We start from the raw sequence: 19688 nt of genomic DNA, 5'->3' as shown, positions 1-19688 counted from the left end.
CAAAAACAGATACCTGTTCCCCCCTCCCCCCTGAAAGGTGCCAAATGTGGCACCGGGGGGGGAGGAATCAAATGAGCGGAAGTTCCACTTTTGGGTGGTACGCTGCTTTAAATGCAAATAAACTTTGCTACCTGCACTGTGTGTTTTTCACCTGCAGAAGATTCAATGACCATTTAGTTTCAGGATGTTAATTGTTGCCCTGTATGCACAGCCTATAGTACAGTAGATTTTCGCATTCCGCTGTCAGCGATTTCTGTGTGTGTTCAAGCATGACCTCTGTCTGTAGTCTAAGAACTGACACTTCCTGTGAAGAAACTTCATATCCCTGAGTCTCTCAGTCTAGCACTGGTGCAGGTGAAAGCTGCATAGTAATTAGGTCTGACACAGACACAAACAGGCAGAGCAATGAAGAGAAGAGATGCGTTTGATCACATTAGGACCCCCACATTTGTGATGCCTCAACCCTCCGCAACATCTCTAAAATATGCCCCTTTCTAACCAATGACACCACAAGCTCCTAGTTCTCTCCCTGATCATCTCTCACCTTGACTACTGCAACTCTCTTCTCATTGGCTTACCTTTACATAGGCTATCCCTTTTTTAGTCGTTAATGAATGCTGCTGCCAGGCTCATCCATCCAGCCAACCGCTCAGTGTCTGCTACTCCTCTCTGTCAATCCATCCATTGGCTTCCGCTCACCCAACGAATTAAACTCAAAATACTAACAATTACTTACAAAGGCATCCACAACTTATCACTAACCTAGTCTCAAAATACCAACCTAATCCTTTTCTTCATTCCTCCCAAGACCTCCTGCTCTTTAGCTCCCTTGTCACCTCCTCCCCTGCTTGCCTCCAGGACTTTTCCTGAGCCTCTCCTATCCTATGGAACTCCCTACCCAAATCTGTCTGATTACCTCCTCTGTTTGCTTCTAGACGATCCCTGAAAACCCTCCTCTTCAGAGAGGCCTATCCTGCCTCCACCTAAAAACTGTACCTTTATTTTCTCCATCAGCTCATCCCCCGCAGTTATTACCTTTTGTATCACTTGACCTTACCTCCTAGTAAGCTTACCTCCTGTAAGCTCTAATGAGCAGGGCCCTCTGATTCCTCCTGTATTTAATTGTATTGTAATTGTCCTGTCTGCCCTCATGTTGTAAAGTGCTGCACAAACTGTTGGCGCTAAAAAAATCCTGTACAGCAATAATAATGCAACACAGAGGAAATGGAGAGGCATAGACTGGATGCTGTGTGACCCAGAAAAAGAAGTTGCCTTTCCCTTTAACAAATATGGACAAGCTAGTTGAATGAATCCAAGGACATAGAGGATTGATCAGCCATGACACTATGAATTGCAGCCACAATATGCGTGACTATCATTATGTAGGAAAACAAACAGCACAGGGAATATTACTACACTAATACCGAGTTAAAACAACAAAAAATGTGAAAGTGTACTATGCCTTTAAATTCCTTGATGACACAGGAGAATAACTGGGAGACAGTTGTCACCTCATAACAGGAAGTGCCTGAACAATAACATTCATGGCTGGATCATCAGATAGTCTTTAATGAAAGGTGAAATATTTCAAAATATTAAACATAATTATTGAAGTTACAATAGTATGGTAAAGCTTATATGGGACTGAATGAATAGAGTGGTGTCAGACAAAAATAAGTTTTTCACTTATTACACATTATAATATACACATTTACGACTCCTGATGATGTCATCTATGACGAAATATGTCAGGAGGAGCCTAACCACATGACGCTGGTGTTGCATGCCACTGGAGGTCGGCCATGTTTTTGTCTTGAAACAAATCGACACCACATCATTGCCATTTTTTATGCTTGTTGTATTGGAGAAAATGTGAGTATCCTGTGTGTAGGTTTTATTGGTTTAATAAACACTTTTAAAGATTATTGCCCTGTTATTTTTCCATGTATGTGCCTTGGAAACAGTGCCTATGCGGATTGTGTGATCGGATCTAAATGTCCAAGCGATTGACACATGCTCTCTCTGACTGGATCCAAATCTTCAAGCGATTGACACATGCTATTTTCTGACCGCTGTATAATCCAGTGTTATCTGGTAAGAGGCCGCATGCTTTAGTTTCCTTGGTGGTGGATATATTGATTTCTTCTTACAGTGTTTATGCTTATCTCACTGGAGGACTATCTGGAACACATACCCTGAGCGCTGCTATTTTATTTGATTTTATTTGATCGTTACGACTCTTTATGTCCGAAGGAAAAGAGAATCTCCAAATACGGAAAGGCTTCTTCACAGTAAGAGCTGTAAAAATGTGGAATAAACTCCCTCTAGAGCTGGTTATGACCAGCACAGAAGATTTCTTTAAAAAAGGCCTGGATTCTTTCCTAGATGTACATAATATAACTAGGTTCTAATATTTATTGGTAAAGTTGATACAGGGAATATCTGATTACCTCTCGGGGGTTTAGGAAGGAAAGTTTTACATTGCTGGAGCAAATTGGATCATGCTTTTCTGTTTTTTTTTGCCTTCCTCTGTATTAACTGTGGACGTAGGATTGTGTATATGGGATTGTATGATTTTTTTTTCCTTTTATTGGTTGAACTAAATGGAATTGTGTCTTTTTTCAGCCAGACTAACTATGTATGACGTGATGACATCTTACTGATACTCTAACAAGACTGTACCAATCATTGTGTAGCCTGTACAGTCTATATGGAACCAGAGCCAACATACCTGGAGGTAATCGGAGTGTAACATTATTACAGAAGTCAGAGTGGCAGCACTCCGTCCTAGTAATGTTGTTGGAGCTGTGACAGTACACCTGAGCTTTCAGCTCCAGAAGAGAGATACAAGACTTGATCACTTCCTCCCTGCCATTGGTGAGCATCACTGACGTCCAGCAGGCCCCTTCTGTCTGGCAGGTGTAGTTGGTGGTTTCGCACATCAGACACACACATTTCAGACCTAGAACAAAAAAGGAAAGTGTAAGCACAGATTATTCACTCTGATGTCATACTAATCCCAAACATATTCTGGGGAATTAAAGTGGATGTAAACCTGATTCATGAAATTATCTGTAGGGTTTTCTTATCTCTCTTAAAAGTCCTAAGTCCCGTGGCTTTCGCCTTCTCCGTTCATATGTTATCAGCATGATAACTTCTGACAAGTTCTCCGTCAACTGAGATAAAACCAGGCTAAATTTTGTGTCAGGGTGGGTGCTATAAATAGATTTGCAGAGAGCCAGTCTATTCTCAGCACATCTCTTTATGTTTCTGCCTATGTGGAGAGGGGGGGTTTGCCTTTCCTCCAATCAGCTGTCTCACAGTGTATGGCCAAACTTCCCTCCCACAGGTGAATCAGGAAGAGAAAATTCTAGAAAGCTGAAGACAGTACATATACAAGTAAAACTTATGTAGGAGGATTTGTTTCATCTCTGTGTATCATCTAAAGCTCTTCACTTCCCTGGGTATATATGAGGCTTTACATCCACTTTAAAGTGATTGTAAAGTCTTGGTTATTTATTTCTTTTTTTTAAATGACAAACGTGTTATACTTACCTTCTCTGTGCATTGGTTTTAGACAGAGCAGCCTTGATCTTCCTCTTCTTGGGTCCCTCATTGCTGCTCCTGGCCTCTCCTACCTGATCGAGTGCCCCCATAGCAAGCAACTTGCTATAGGGGCACCTGAGCCGAGCTGCAGCTTTGTGTGTCGATTCAGACACAGAGCTGCCCTTCGACCCTGTCCCCTTTCTCTCCTCATTGGCTAACTGACTTTGATTGACAGCCACGGGAGACAATGTGTCTCAGCCAAACAGGAGGGAGAGTCCCAGACGGCTGAGGCACTCATGGACATCGCTGGACAGAGATGGGAATCAGGTAAGTATTGGGGGGTGCTACACACAGAAGGTTTTTTATCCTAATGCATAGAATACATTAAGAAAAAACCTTCTGACTTTACAACTTCTTTAACTAAACTTCTCATGCCATCACCATGCTGCAGGAAACTGTCAGGACTGGCGTGCCCCACAATAAAGTGGAACTTCACTCTCCCAATCAACATTGATTCTTTTTAAGGGCTCTTTCCCACGGTCCCCCTCCGTAGGCGGATCCGTGCTGCTCAGCGGGGATCGATCCGCCGATCCCCACTGAGCCGGCGGAAGACAGCTCTATGATAATAGTTGTATTATTGTACCACTCTGTCCAGTCAATTTTTTTTAATTTTTTTATTTATTACAGGTATTTATGTAGCACCAACATTGTTATTCACACAGTGCTTTACATCCTGTATATTCACATCAGTCCCTAACCACAAAAAGCTTACAATCTAAGATCCCTATCTCATATGCGAACATGCACATACTAGGGCCTATCTAGGCAGGAACCAGTTGACCTACCAGCATATCTTGGGTGTGTGGGAGTAAAAGTACCCAGAGAAAACCCACGCAAGGACAGGGAGAACATGTAAACTCTATGCAGATAGTGTCCTGACCAGAATTTGAACCAGGGACCCCAGTGCTGTCCATGCACAATTTCAGGTCTCTGTTTATCTTCCTTCTCAAATATACAGTATTTCCAAAGGCCTTCCAGCCAGCAAAGTCACACATGAGCTAATAATGGGCCTTACACTCAATCAGTGCCTGAGGAACAGGTCTATTTGGGTGGATATAGGCAAAAAAAACCATGAACTCTTGAGTTGTCCAAGCAATACTGTTTATGGAAGACGGAGAAGAAAGAGAAATCATCACAAGTGCATCCATAGCTCCCAACTGTCCCTGATTTTGAGGGACTGTCCCTCATTCGGAAGAAGCTGGATGCCAGAAGGTCCGTCACAGTCCCTCTGTCCCTCTCCCTCTTTCCTCCTAATTGTCCCTCATTTTGATTTGATCTATAAAGTTATGTATAAAATGCGCTGCTTATCTTATCTATCAAAAATTGTTTTGCAGTGCTAAACCTTTCATCCAATTTCTAAATGGCTGCATTTGTAATTCCAAAATCCAATATAAAAGAATAGTAGGAGTAAAAAAGCACTTGTGGGTTTAACCAATCATTTTTCGTACAATGCTCCTTTAAGGGGGCATGGCACAGGGGATGTGTCCTATACCTACATAAGTTTACGTTTGTTAATGGATGTCCCTTGTTCCCATCTCAGAAAGTTGGAAGGTATGTGCATCCCCAGAGAAAAAACAGCTATTAGGCAAGGATTTCAAATTTCAGCTCAGTGTTTCTCAACCAGGGTTCCATGGAACCCTGTGGCTTCCCCTGAGGTTGCTAGGGGTTCCTTGAGAAATAAGCAATGGTGCACTGAGCTCCCACCTACACCGACCACCAATGCAAGGGGGACGTTTTACACTAACCACCAATGTAAGGGGTCACATCTGATCTCCCACCTATACTGACCACCAATTCAAGGGGGAAGTTTTACACTAACCACCAACGTAAGGGGTCACGTCTGATCTCCCACCTACACTGACCACCAATTCAAGGGGGTAGTTTTACACTAAGAACCAATGTAAGGGGTCACATCTGATCTCCCACCTATACTGACCACCAATTCAAGGGGGAAGTTTTACACTAACCACCAACGTAAGGGGTCACGTCTGATCTCCCACCTATACTGACCACCAATTCAAAGGGGAAGTTTTACACTAAGAACCAATGTAAGGGGTCACATCTGATCTCCCACCTATACTGACCACCAATGCAAGGGGGAAGTTTTACACTAACCACCAATGTAAGGGGTCACATCTGATCTCCCACCTACACTGACCACCAATGCAAGGGGGAAGTTTTACACTAACCACCAACGTAAGGGGTCACGTCTGATCTCCCACCTATACTGACCACCAATTCAAAGGGGAAGTTTTACACTAACCACCAACGTAAGGGGTCACATCTGATCTCCCACCTATACTGACCACCAATTCAAGGGGGAAGTTTTACACTAACCACCAACGTAAGGGGTCACATCTGATCTCCCACCTATACTGACCACCAATTCAAGGGGGAAGTTTTACACTAACCACCAACGTAAGGGGTCACATCTGATCTCCCACCTATACTGACCACCAATTCAAGGGGGAAGTTTTACACTAACCACCAACGTAAGGGGTCACATCTACACTAAACATCACTTTTAGAGAGCACCACATTTTGTATGTCTGCCATTTCTTTCTGCAGTTGTTATTTATTATTAGACAATATCACTGAAAATAATTATCTGCTCTGGGTGTTAGATATGCTAGGTATGCTGTATTACTTTCCTCAACCTACTGATTACCATCAGTATATAATTCTTTCTAACCTCTTGCCACCCACCCAAAATAGTTGTAATGTGAGCAGCTCTACGCCGGACGTCTTACCTGTAAGTTTTGGCCCTTCTTCAGAGTTCGTGATTGGACACATCACGAGTTTGGCTGCTGATTTCAGCCAATGATTTTGGCTGAAGTCAGCTGTTTGGCTGTGACAATCACACACAGAGTTCTGTGTTTTCTGTTCCATAAACAGCGATCTGGCATTTTAAATAGGTCCAATTGAAATAAGAGTATTATCTCTAAACAAAACTTTATTTTTAGTTTTGGATAGAGTTGGGAAGGCTTAGACCCTTTTGGATATAGTTGGGAAGGCTTAGACCCTTTTGGATAGAGTTGGGAAGGCTTAGACCCTTTTGGATAGAGTTGGGAAGGCTTAGACCCTCTGTCGAATTTTCATTGCTATCTCGATCTCAACTGGCAAGAGTCACTATTATCACCGAGAAAGAAAGTGAGGGGGGGGGGGAAATCCCAAATTTAAGGCCCCATGCACACAGGGCATTTTTGCAGCTGCTGTTAGGAGAGTTAGATGTTTTTTTTTTTGCAGCTTAAAAACTCCCCTTGTTATTCTATGGCCTCATGCACACATAGGCTTTTAGGAGCTCCAAGTGGCATAGGCATTTTTAAGCTGCAAAAAAAAACCCACGGCCAGTGCGTTCAGGAGCAGCAGCGTTAAGCTGTAAAAACGCCCGACGCTGCCAAACGCGCCTAAACGCAGCTAAACGCTGTATATCGGCTTTTAGCAGCGTCAGGCATTTTTTAAAATGAGAAAAATGAAAAATGTGATTGGTCACAAATAGAAGAGGGTTGTGTTTATTTAAAAACGCTGCTAAGCGCCGACGTTTTTGTTTTCGTTCATTAAAAAATAATCATAATAGGATTTTGTAGGCAACCAATGGTCAGATTTTAATTAAAAAAAAAAAATCAAAGTTTATTTTTGAATATTAAAATTGTTTTAGGACAGAAATCTTTTCACAAATATTTAAAAAAAAAAACGTATCTCTGGTATATCTGTATTTTCACAGTATACATTACTGCATGAAAATTGTTACAACATATGATACAAATCCAGTGGTATCCCCCACAGCTGATTGTCGGACTGCAACCATGAAGCTCAGTTGTTGGTCTATTCAGCTAAGAAATCCAACGTGTTTTCGAAATTGCTTTTATAAATTATCTTCTTCAAGGAAAAGATACCATTATGATCACAATACATAACTCTGCATGCAGAAAGAGTGTCCCCACATACACAGGACAGATGTATTCTCCACTATTGAGACCATCATTTAGATATGCCAAGACCAACAAACCATATGTCATAGAACAAAAAATAAAAAGTGGGTCTATTAAACAATCTCCCTTAAAGGATAGGTATCCATCATAGCAGGTCATTCGTGAGATCTAGGCCAGCAGGCTGAACAAATAATATTGAGTAGCTCACAAGAAGGTCTCTGTACTAACTTTCCAATGTTAGTACAGCGATCTCCCCACTTTGCTATTGTGTTCTGAAAGGGGGACTGTCCCCCTGCACCAGAACAAACCGGTCAGTGCTCGCAGCCATTGGCTGAGAGCACTGATCAAATGCCCATCAGCTTCTGGTTTTCCAGCATGTTCGTTCAAAAGAAGCCGATTATGAGATCGCCTTCTGTCAAACAAGGACCAAATGTTGGCTAGAAATTAAGGAGAAATCGGCCGCACACCACCAGCTGCTAGGAAGATGAATCCTTTATTAACATACGTCAAAGGTACACAGGATACAGAGATAGGCGCATTTCACACTTTCAAAGTGCTTGTTCTTGTCGGCTGGTATTGACTATAATGGCTGATTTCGGACGATATTTGAACCATGTGTACGGGACTTTGGAGTTATCCCCAGTACAAGAGATATAGGAAAATTCCATTATAGCACACATTTAGAATAAAAAGAAAATAATCTGGTGGAGGTTTAATCCTCTTCTTTTCTATACACGCACTATACATACACTTTACAACACATTTAAATTACACAGGGTCTGAGGCTGATTAAGATGGTAGTTAAACTCACTTAGTGCCTTTTCTGCATTAAATTAGCCACAGAACCTGTGTAATTATTATGTGTACAGTTTTTAAGGGATGAGGTGGTAACCCTACCGGCGCTCCTTTAACTGGGCTATTATAGAGGACAGGAAGGTCTGCATGATGACGTGACCACTGTGATTGATTTTCACAGTGGTCACATGATCAGGCTTCCGATCATTACTAGAGACAAAAAGCTGTCTTTGACAGCTCAGTCTCTGTGCTGGGAGTACACTCTCTGCACAGAAACCTCTGCCATCCGTGAAAGCTTATGTGCTGCTTGTAAGCATTATTGTCCACTATCTTTGCCACCTTACATATGCGTACATGCGCAAGTGGTTACCTAACCATTTGTAGCACTACCCCCGCAGGAGCCGCGTGGTAGATTGGGTTCTTCTGCCTCAACTCTAAGAACAACCTCAGCACCTCTGGTGGATGGAGGTGAGGTAGTGGTAACCAATTCAGCTCCCAAATCCATTGGGAGTGCACTCCTCCTGCAGCACAGTGTCCTCAATCACTGTCTCTAGCCAAACACCTGGCTACACATTATTAGCTGTCTAATCACTTATTTCCCTTGGAAAACAAAGAAGATGGGGTCTGTCTGTCTATGCCACAGTAATAAGACTGTTAGCTGATCCGGACAGGCTCCAGGCGTGTATATTGTCAGGTTTATTACACCTCAGGAAGACAGACAACAGAAGACTGGGAGCAGACAAAAGGATTATTGGGAGTAAACCAAAGAACAATAAATGTTAAAACAACGACAAGCAAGCTTTATAACACCTTTACAGAAATGTCAACTGGGCTATTTAATAATGGATTGCAAGGCACGGCAAAGATCTACAAAGTGTGCCAGCCTAAAGCTACAAATCACATTGCAGCATGCTGTCAGATCTGTAAAAAGTGCTTTGTTTGGTTGCCCGGAGTTACTAAACACCATATATCATCATCGCTCTGTATATTGCTTTACTAAGGACACATTGCTGCTAAAAACAAAATGTTTTTTCTTTTTATACATGGGGACAGCTTCCATGTGGAGTATGTCCAAACCAATACCCAGGCATTCATCTCATGCAGTCATACTACGTATATGATCAAAGGTTTATGGAGACTTGACCATCATCACACCTATATGAGCTTGTTGGACATCTGAAGACCATGGGCATTATTATGGAGTTGGTTCCCCACTGCAGATACAGTGCCTTGAAAAAGTATTCATACCCCTTGAAATTTTGGGATTTTATGTGATAGACCAACACAAAGTGACACATAATTGTGAAGTAGAAGGAAAATGATAAATAATTTTCAAAATGTTTTAAAATTAAATATGTGAAAAGTGTGGCGTGCATTTGTATTCAGCCCCCCTGAGTCAATACTTTGTAGAACCACCTTTCGCTGCAATTACATCTGCAAGTCTTTCTGGGGATGTCTCTACTAGCTTTGCACATCTAGAGAGTGACATTTTTTGCCCAAACGTCTTTGCAAAATAGCTCTGTCAGATGGGATGGAGAGCGTCTGTGACCAGAAATTTTCAAGTCTTGCCACAGTTCCTCAATTGGATTTAGGTCTGATTAATTATAAAATGTGCTGCGCAAAATATATGATGTATAATTGATCAGTGTGTCTTTATCCGTGATGTGCAAAAAGATATAATTCTCCCATTAACCACAAGGAATTCATATACATATATGTCCCATATATACAATAAATATTTCCTATTAAATAAATTAAATATACCAATATATTGCTAAAACCAATCAATCAATTTAGTAAATCAATATAGTAAATAAAAATAAAAATGTCTGTGATGTTAAATTTAAACAAATGTCCGTGATCACATATTGTAGAGAGAATCCCAATCACCAGTGCTCTTATCATAAATAAAAATCTGTGAAATAAACTTGATCTAACGATGATTTCAACCTGCCACCTCCACTCTTCTGACCCCCCATTGGGTGGGTTCTCACCCTAAGGAGTGTGACCTTGCAAGTAAGCTTGGTCAATTAAAGCCTCAAGAGATCCCTGTAGATGGTGGGTGGGTTCTCTCCTCCAATAAGTTGGCTCCCAGCGTGTCTTTAATAGCCTCAACTCGACCAAAGAAGTTGAGAGCATGTGCTCAGCGTCACATCCAGAGGTTGTCTTTGGGAAATAGATGCATGAGTGCTGCCAGCATTGCTGCAGAGGTTGAAGGGGTGGGGGGGTCAGCCTGTCCGTGCTCAGACCATACGCCACACACTGCATCAAATTGGTCTCCATGGCTATCGTCCCAGAAGAAAGCCTCTTCTAAAGATGATGCACAAGAAAGCCCGCAAACAGTTTGCTGAAGACAAGCAGACTAAGGGCATGGATTACGGGAACCATGTCCTGTGGTCTGATGAGACCAAGATAAACTTATTTGGTTCAGATGGTGTCAAGCGTGTGTGGCGGCAACCAGGTGAGGAGTGCAAAGACAAGTCTGTCTTGCCTACAGTCAAGCATGGTGGTGGGAGTGTCATGGTCTACAGTTCATTGAAGGAACCATGAATGGCAACATGTACTGTTACATACTGAAGCAGAGCATGATCCCCTCCTTTTGGAGCCTGCGCCGCATGGCAGTATTCCAACATAACGACCCCAAATACAGCTCCAAGACGACCACTGCATTGCTAAAGAAGCTGAGGGTAAAGGTGAGGGACTGGCTAAGCATGTCTCCAGACCTAAATCCTATTGAGCATCTGTGGGGCATCCTTAAACAGAAGTTGGAGGAGCGCAAGGTCTCTAACATCCCCCAGCTCCATGATGTTGCCATGGAGAAGTGGAAGAGGACTTCAGCGGCAACCTGTGAAGCTCTGATGAACTCCATGCCCAAGAGGGTTAAGGCAGTGCTGGAAAATAATGGTGGCCACACAAAATATTGACACTTTGGGCCCAATTTGGACATTGTCACTTGGGGGTGTACTCACTTTTGTTGCCAGTGATTTAGACATGAATGCCTGTATGTTGAGTTATTTTGAAGGGACAGCAAATTTACACTGTTATACAAGCTGTACACTCACTACTTTACATTGTAGCAAAGTGTCATTTCTTCAGTGTTGTCACATGAAAAGATATAATAAAATATTTACAAAAATCTGAGGGGTGTACTCACTTTTGTGAAATACTGTATATAAGCTCAAAAAAAAAAAAAAAAAAAACATTTTGTGCCTTGTTGTCAAGTTATTTTTTTGCCAGGGGAGCCTAAAAACTGAAGTTATGATGAATAATGCAGGTACAAATCCCGAGACTTTTCCATGTGCAATAATTAGCAGAAAGGGTAGAAATTATTGTGTGAAGTCTTACATTTAAGGATTGCTCAGCAAAAAAATGCTGGCAAATTTCCCCATGTGAAGGCTAGCTATTAGATCTGAAAGTTAAATATAATTGTGGTAGGCTGTCAGACTTCAACAGCCCGTGCTTGCCAATTTTCCTGCCGAAATGTGTTTATCGCCTTCAAAGCCGATACATTTACATACAAGGCTGATGGTATTGCTCCGTTATTATGCCGCCTGTCACAGCGGGTAATGTATTCGCACTGACGACTGATGTTGTTTATTGTGTACGTTTGCAAAGCCAAGAACTATAATGGGATAAAGTGTGGAGAGGGGTTAGGTGGTCTGTGATATCTTTATAGGGTCCATATCACAAAAAGATAAAAAATGTGTTTTTCTTTAATCACTTAAGCCCCGGAAGATTTCACCCCCTTCCTGACCAGGGGTTTTTTTGCGATTCGGCACTGCGTGACTTTAACGGACAATTGCGCGGTCGTGCGACGCTGTACCTAAACGAATTTGACATCCTTTTTTTCCCACAAACAGAGCTTTCTTTTGGTGGTATTTGATCACCTGTGCGATTTTTTGATCATGCGCTATAAACAAAAAAAGAGAGTCAATTTTGCAAAAATAACAATATTTTTCACATTTTTTTATATGAAATTCCCCCAAAAAATATGTAAAAATCAAAAATTTTTAACATTTTCAGCCAATTTGTTTTATGCTACACAAAAAGCGTATTTTGATTGGTTTGCGCAAAAGTTATCGCGTTTACTAACAAAGGGAAAGATTTTTGTCATTTTTGTTGTTTTTTTTTTTAACAAGTAATGGCGGCGATCTGCGATTTTTTTTGCGGGACTGCGACATTGCGGCGGACAGATCGGACCCTTTACTGACATTTTTGACACTTTTGGGGTTACCAGTGACATTACTGCAGTAATCAGTGCTATACATATGCACTGTTACTGTAAAAATGACACTGGCAGTGAAGGAGTTAACTGTATTGGAGAGGGAGGGGTTAAGTGTGTCCTAGGGGCGTGTTTATAACTGTGATTGGCTGTGGCTACTAGTGTAAGAACAGAGATCAACGGTCCTACATAGTAGAACCGTTTGATCTCCATTCTTACACAGGAAAGAATGACAGGCAGCTTTGTTTACATTAGCCGCCTGCCTTTCTTCCGGTGTAATGGAAGATCGCAAGTGCGGGGGGGGGGGGGTCACACGCGCGGGGGGGGGGTCCGTGACCACGCGGGAGCGCGCCTCCGGCGCCGCGCGCTCGCTCCCTAGAGCCTCACAGGCTAGCGACGTAGCCCTATTCCTCCCACTGACATTGTTTACCCCCCCCCCCCCCCGTGGGCACAGTCCCAGTCCCCTCTAAAGTCTGAAGGACAATAAACTGGCCCTTTCTTTAGAAAGTTTGGAGACCCCTGTTCTAAAAGATCGCCATAAATAATCCTGACTTAAAGAGGAACTTACACGCCCAGCTTTAACCACTTGCTCTCTGGAAAATTTACCCCCCTTCATGACCAGTCCATTTTTGCAGTAAGGCACTGCGTTATTGTAACTGACAATTGCGTGGTCGTGCAACGCTGTACCCAAAAAAAGTTTATGCCCTTTTTTCCCCATAAATAGAGCTTTCTTTTGGTGTAATTTAATCACCTATGCTTTTTTTTTTCTTAAAGAAGACTGACAATTTTGAAAAAAAAAAAAAAATTCTTACTTTCTGCTATAAAACATTTTTTTTCCAATGAAAAAAATTTAAAATATCAAATTTCTTCATCAATTAAGGCCAATATGTATTCCGCTACATATTTTTGGTAAAAAAAAAAAAACCCAATAGACATATATTGATTGGTTTGCACAAAAGGTATAGCGTTAACAAACTATATGATATTTTTTTATTTTACTAGTAACAGAGTAATGGTGGCAATCAGAAACCTTTAGTGGGACAGCAATATTGCAGCAGACAATTGGACACTAACTGACACTTTTTGGGGACCAGTGACACTAATATAGCGATCAGTGCTAAAAAATATGCACTGCCACTGTACTAACAACACTGGCTGGGAAGGGGTTAATCAAATGGTTAACTGTGTGCCTAGCTGGTGTTTTCTTACTGTGGAGGAGGTGCTTGTACTATGGGAAGGCATGGATCCATGCCCCTGCTTTGAAGGAACACAGGATCTATGCCTTCTGTACTGACAGAATGGTGATCGGCCCTGTTTACAAAGGTAGACCCCCGTTCTCCCTCTGTACCAAAGATCGAGTCCACAGTACTTGCCGATCAGCGCCTGCTGTGCATAATCAAATCACCTCGATCATGTGGTACACCCAAACTTTGGATGTGTGTTGAAGATCTTTTAGAAGTCAGCTGTGGTTTTCTATTATATAAGAAGTAGAAGTCAGCTGGGACACAAATTGGTGTTTTCTCAGCCACTCGCCAAGGTGAGCTGCCTAAACTGGTTTTAGTTTATCTGTTCACCTACCAATACTCTTGCATGTGCTTCGCCTTTGTTTAGTTTTTACATTCCCTTTGTAAGGATTTGCGGTCAGCTGTTGGAAGAACAAACTGTGTATATAAGACTTATGCGGGATCTCCAAGCTCCTTTTACTAGTGTGGCGTATTGGAATTTTTATCAGTGGCAAGGATGAGGTCCCTTTCCCCACCGCCCCCCGCAGCCTCCTTGAATACGTCACATGTCCCAGGAGTAGGGCTTTTTTTCAGCTGGAACATGGTGGAACTCAGTTCCACCACCTCTGACTCAGGCCCTCTTCTCCTTGCTCACCAATATAACTTGTAAACACAGGCGTCCAGCTTCTGTGTTTAACAGTGACAGTTTGTCTCCCAGCGGCTCCCACAGTACTGATCTCCTGAGCGGCTCCTACAGAGTGCAGGATGGGGAAAAGAGATAAGAAGGGGTCTGGGGTGCAGTGCAGATTCCAAAACCCCAACTGGATGATCTCCCAGCAAGTGAGAGAGGCAGAGCAACCTACAATGTGTGGGGAGGTAATAGAACCGGCTGGGTGCTTCAGCTTAATACAGCAACACAAGTAAGACACGTGGAAGATGGTGGAGCTTCTAAGGAGAGAGGAAGAAGATCGGGCAGTGGAGAGGGGTTGCATGCTGAGGTCAGAGCTCAAGAGGGGTGAAAGTGAGATGTGGAGAGGTAAACAGCCATGGAAGAAGGCAAAGTGCACCCCGGAACTGAGTTGGGGGGTTGTAGTGCAGAGTTCAGGTGTGCACTATGTGCAGAGTTCAGGGGTGTGCTACGTACATTGTGCAGAGCACCCTTGAACTCTGCACAATGTACGTAGCACACCCCTGAACTCTGCACATAGTGCACACCTGAACTCTGCACTACAACCCCCCAACTCAGAACTCTTTGACTACACCATTTAATGCGGTTTGGGGGGATGTGGGGGGGAGTGGAGTTCTGGAGGGTCATGGTTGAGTTCCTGCACCTATTTTCGGAGTAGAAAAGCCCTGCCCAGGAGGCTGCAGGACCCTTCACAGTAAACCATGCAAGCCCACCCATGTGTAGTAGGGAGCCAGCTGTAATAATCCTATTATATGGCTTTAGTTTCCATTTACATAGCACAGAGCCCTTCTAATATACTATACATGTATACAGAGTATAGTACAAAGAACATCCAGGTCTCGGGTATAAATGTGTGGCCTCTCGTACTTCTTAGCATCCAATCGGATTTTCTTTTGAATGCTTCCAGTGCATTATGGAAAACTGCTTGATTCTGATTGGTTGTTATAGGCAGTCAGTATGGAAAAGTAGAACACCTGAATAAAGTTTCATGAATTTGGCCTACTTATGGCAGACTTTATCCTGGAAGGAGTACATAAATAATCGCACAATGTACAGTAAGTCCTTTGCAGAGACAATAGCACATTATGATGATATATGTACTTCATCGTAGCCACCGCAATGGGGGGAATTTATTTTAGTCATCATAGATAAGTATGAAGTATATACATGTTCAAGCTTCTGCCCATAATCCCAAACTGCAATTTAATTTACTTTGTCAAGACCTGCAAACTACGCGAAAGGATCACCACAAGGATTACAGCTGCCAGAATTTCAGAAAAAAGACTAATCCAAAGACATTACGGATGAACAGGGACATCTACATATATAGTACATAGGGGGTTTATGTATGATAAGAATACAATCAGGAAGATGTCTTGCTGCTCACAGCAACTATTCAAATTCCAGATGTCATGTCTATAGTTTACAATTACAAGTGAAACAAAAAACACATAACATAATGACACTGAGCACTGTGCATGGTGGCAGATATAAACTGTCAGATGCAAAATAAGTATGAGAGTCTAACTAAAAACATGGATAGAGTTTCTAATGGCACGCAATTTAGATATTACACATTTTCACTTTTAGCCAGCAGAGGGGGCTATCGGGTCCTTTTCACATGTTTTCAGATTCTTCTTAAAGGGGTTGTAAACCTCAGAAAAAAAGAAAGAAAAAAAAAAACAAACCTGAAAGACAACGGCATAATGAGCTAGTATGCATCGCATACTAGCTCATTATGAAATACTTACCTTAGAACGAAGCCCCCGCAGTGCCGCCCGCTCACCGGTGACACGGCCGACATGTTTGGCTGTCCTGCTTCCTGGTTCGCGTCCTCCGGCCATCTGATCGGCCGGAGGTGCGATGGCATCACTCCCGCGCATGCGCGGGAGCTGCCATTTACGGCACGGGGCTCTGAAGGAACCACACGGGTGGCTGTTCCTTTACAGCACATGCGCCGATGACGTCATCGGCTGCTTGAAATGTAAATATCTCCTAAACGGTGCAAGTTTAGGAGTTATTTACAGTACCTATAGGTAAGCCTTATTAAAGGCTTACCTATAGGTACAAGTTAACAGAGAGGGTTTACAACATCTTTAAAGGGTTAGTTAGTTCAGAAAAATGAAAAGATAAACTAACACCCTACACCCTCCCACCCCCTGCTGTGCCAACATTTGTGGGTGGCGAGCTGTCGGTGCCCATGCAGCTAGTGTAGCAGTCGGGGGATTTGAAATCCCCGCTCTTGTTCCCCTTCTTTCTCTAGGGCTTCCAAAATGGACTGAGATTGTCCGATTGAGATTAAACATAATTACCATAGCACTGATTTGCCTTTAAATGTGTACTATACCTTTCAACTTTGTGAGATAAGAATGAGAGATACCTTTCAAACTTATGTATGTTGGGTTAAAGAGAACCCCACCTCAAATTATATGGATCATGAAGAATTAAAGTGGTTGTAAACCTCAGAAATGAAATATGAACAAAGCGTATCCCTCTATAGTGCGTACTTTTTCAATTAAAAGCTCAAAGTGTCAATTCTGTCTGTTGCTTTGTTCCTCTGCTATCAGCAAGAATCACTTTTAAAAGTTTTCCTGACACCAAGAGAAAAATAGTGACAGGGGAGGGACCTCCAATTAATTGACAGCCTCAGCTCTGTTCCTGTGCGCTGTGTGGAGGGGGTGTGTCCCTTCCCTCCAATCAGCTCGCAGAGCTCTCCTCACTGAGCTCTAAAGTGTGTAACTTCGGCTCTCTGACCCCCTCCCCCTTTTTTTTCTCAGACAAGTTTTTCAGCACTTTGAATGGATGTAGAGTAGAGAAGGCTGCAAACAGACAGGTACAACTTATAAAGCAGGATTTGTATCACCTGAGGTCAGTCACTTCACTGGGTATATGAAAGGTATTACACTTTACCAATCCTTAGATGTGGTTGGAGAAGAGACTGGGGATATGCTTCCTCCAGCCTGCAGATGACTGATGACATCATCTCAGCCTAGGCCATGCTTAGTCCTTACCTGACTGCAGCTCAAGGAATACTTTTTAATAGAAAATAGTAAGGCATCCTTTAAAAACTATGTTAGTATTTCTGCCTTTCACACGAATGCTATGTGCTTGTTCTTTGCTTTGGTAGTGAACAAGCATGTAGCATTCATGTGAAACGTATCTACTGTCCTACCCTGCTGTACCTTGTACTATTCAAGTGAATAAAGGAATTTCTCTTCATTGGATCCCGTGGTGATGTGCGACCATTTTCTTCTTATATGTTTCTCCCGGTGGCGAGCCGAGGTTCAGCATCCACTTTTGGATTGTGGACAATGACTAGCCTGAATGGTGTCATCCCTTCTTACCAGTATTTCTGCCTTGCAGCAATGGGGTCCTTGGTTTGAATCCTGGCTAATACACTATCTGCATGGAATTTGCATGTTCTTCATGTGCTTTAGTGGGTTTCCTCTGAGTACTCCAGTTTCCTCCCACACTTCCCAACAGAGCCCTGTGACACACCAGAGCGCAGGGGCAGGACAAGGGGCAGGAGGGGCGGCTGCCCTGGGCACTGTGATATAATGAGTGGTGGGGGGAGCATGAGGATATTGGGGGTAGTTTTTATGATAGTTGTACTTTAGAAGTACAGGGGACATGTGTAGTACATCCAGCAACCCCTCCCCCCCCCCAACCTGCCCGCCCCCCAGAAGACAGCAGCTCTCTGCTTTTAAAATGAAAGCTGAGAGGTGATGTGAAAATACTGTAGATCTAGCACCTGCTGCTCCAGTAAAAAAAAAGGACCTTCTGACTCAGTGTTTATCATCAAGGGCCAGTTCACATTGATGCGTGTGCGGCGATCGCATGTAAATCGGAGCGCACTGCTCCTTCATTACATGCGATCGGATGTGCGGATGTGAATTCAGCCATACACTTTGTATGGCTAAATTCGCACTGTATCCGCACCAAACTCGCACATGACCCTTTTTTCCAGCCGCATCAGGATCGGATCGCACAGTGGTTCACACTTGTGCGATCCGATCCTGTGCGAACTGTCAGATTGCACTGCGATATGCGATCAAACTGGGGGTGTCGTTAACATTTAATTGACACCCCCTACGTATCGCATATGGCAGTGTGAACTGCCAGATGTGTGGGTGCGATGCGGGAACAGGCTGCGAATTTGCAGCCTTCCCGCATCGCACAAGTGTGAACCGAGACTAACATTCAGACAAAATAGAGGGATACAAAATAGCATGATTTATAAGCATTGCTCAGAGAGGAGATAGAAGGATACATTGTTACTTTTGTGAGTAACGGCTCACAAAATGAGCTTATATCTGCAAATTGTGTGTGTTAAAATAGTATTAAACCCAAAAGCAAACATTAAGGCCCCTTTCACAAGGGTGATCCGATCCGATCCGCCTGTCAGTTTCTCAGACGGACCTGATCAGGTGCTCCATGCATCCCTATGGGGCAGCGGATGTCAGTGGAGACATCTCTGCTGACACCCGCTGCTATCCAATTCCGATCCTGTCTGTGAAATCCTGTCCGTTCTCATCCGATTCCCCCATAGAGGACAACGGGGATCTGACAACTCCGTCTCTGCACACAGATCGGAGAGGGAGCTGTCACCCGCCTGCTCAGCGGGGATCGGCGGATTGATCTCCCGCTGAGCAGAACAGACTCCGTCGGGTGGTGCGCCCGTGTGAAAGGAGCCTTACTATATTGCTGCTTACCAGTTCTTAGATGTGATGGCTGCATGTAAATTTTTTTAGTCTTTCTTTCCTTTATTTTCACCTGGTGATTTGGCCAGGAAGTCTGTTATTTTTCAGCAGAACAACCTATCCTGCCGATGTAGCATAGAGGATTGAGACAAACCATTCAACACTGGCAGGGGTGCATACAATGCTCAGCTTTTCTTTATTTCTGTAAAACCTGTATCCCTAAAAGAATACAATTGTTACTGTAACTGCTTAACTGCTTCTAGAGTATTAGTTGGAGTTTGGCTTCATATTTTTAGTGTATCTAAATCTGCTAGGGCATCTAAAATTCATCCCCCCCCCCCAGACTGAAAATGCTGCTGTCCAAAGGTGTCTCTGTTGCTCCTTCATTCAGAGTAGGGGCAGTCTAATCAAAGGAGTGTGTTAAGCTGGCCAGACATGAGTTGAAATTTGGCAGGTTCAGCAGGAACCAGCAGAATTTCGATCCACCTATGACCATTCCATTCACAAGAAGTCGATTGACTA

The 19688-nt window shown here is 43.0% G+C and overlaps 1 protein-coding gene across 1 annotated transcript in view; it reads right to left on the bottom strand.

The window, feature by feature from the left end:
- Nucleotides 1–19688, bottom strand: part of ACVR1C (activin A receptor type 1C) — a 122680-nt gene that overhangs the window by 68233 nt on the left and 34759 nt on the right. The window contains exon 2 of the mRNA XM_082260676.1: nucleotides 2732–2962. Within this exon, the coding sequence (XP_082116802.1) occupies nucleotides 2732–2962 (231 nt within the window). The remainder of the gene's footprint in view (nucleotides 1–2731; nucleotides 2963–19688) is intronic.

The sequence above is a fragment of the Pelophylax lessonae genome, assembly GCF_965119305.1.
Source record: "Pelophylax lessonae genome assembly, chromosome: 6".
Lineage (NCBI taxonomy): Eukaryota > Metazoa > Chordata > Amphibia > Anura > Ranidae > Pelophylax > Pelophylax lessonae.
Note: the sequence above shows the minus strand (reverse complement) of the source record. Positions and strands in the feature narration are given on the sequence as shown.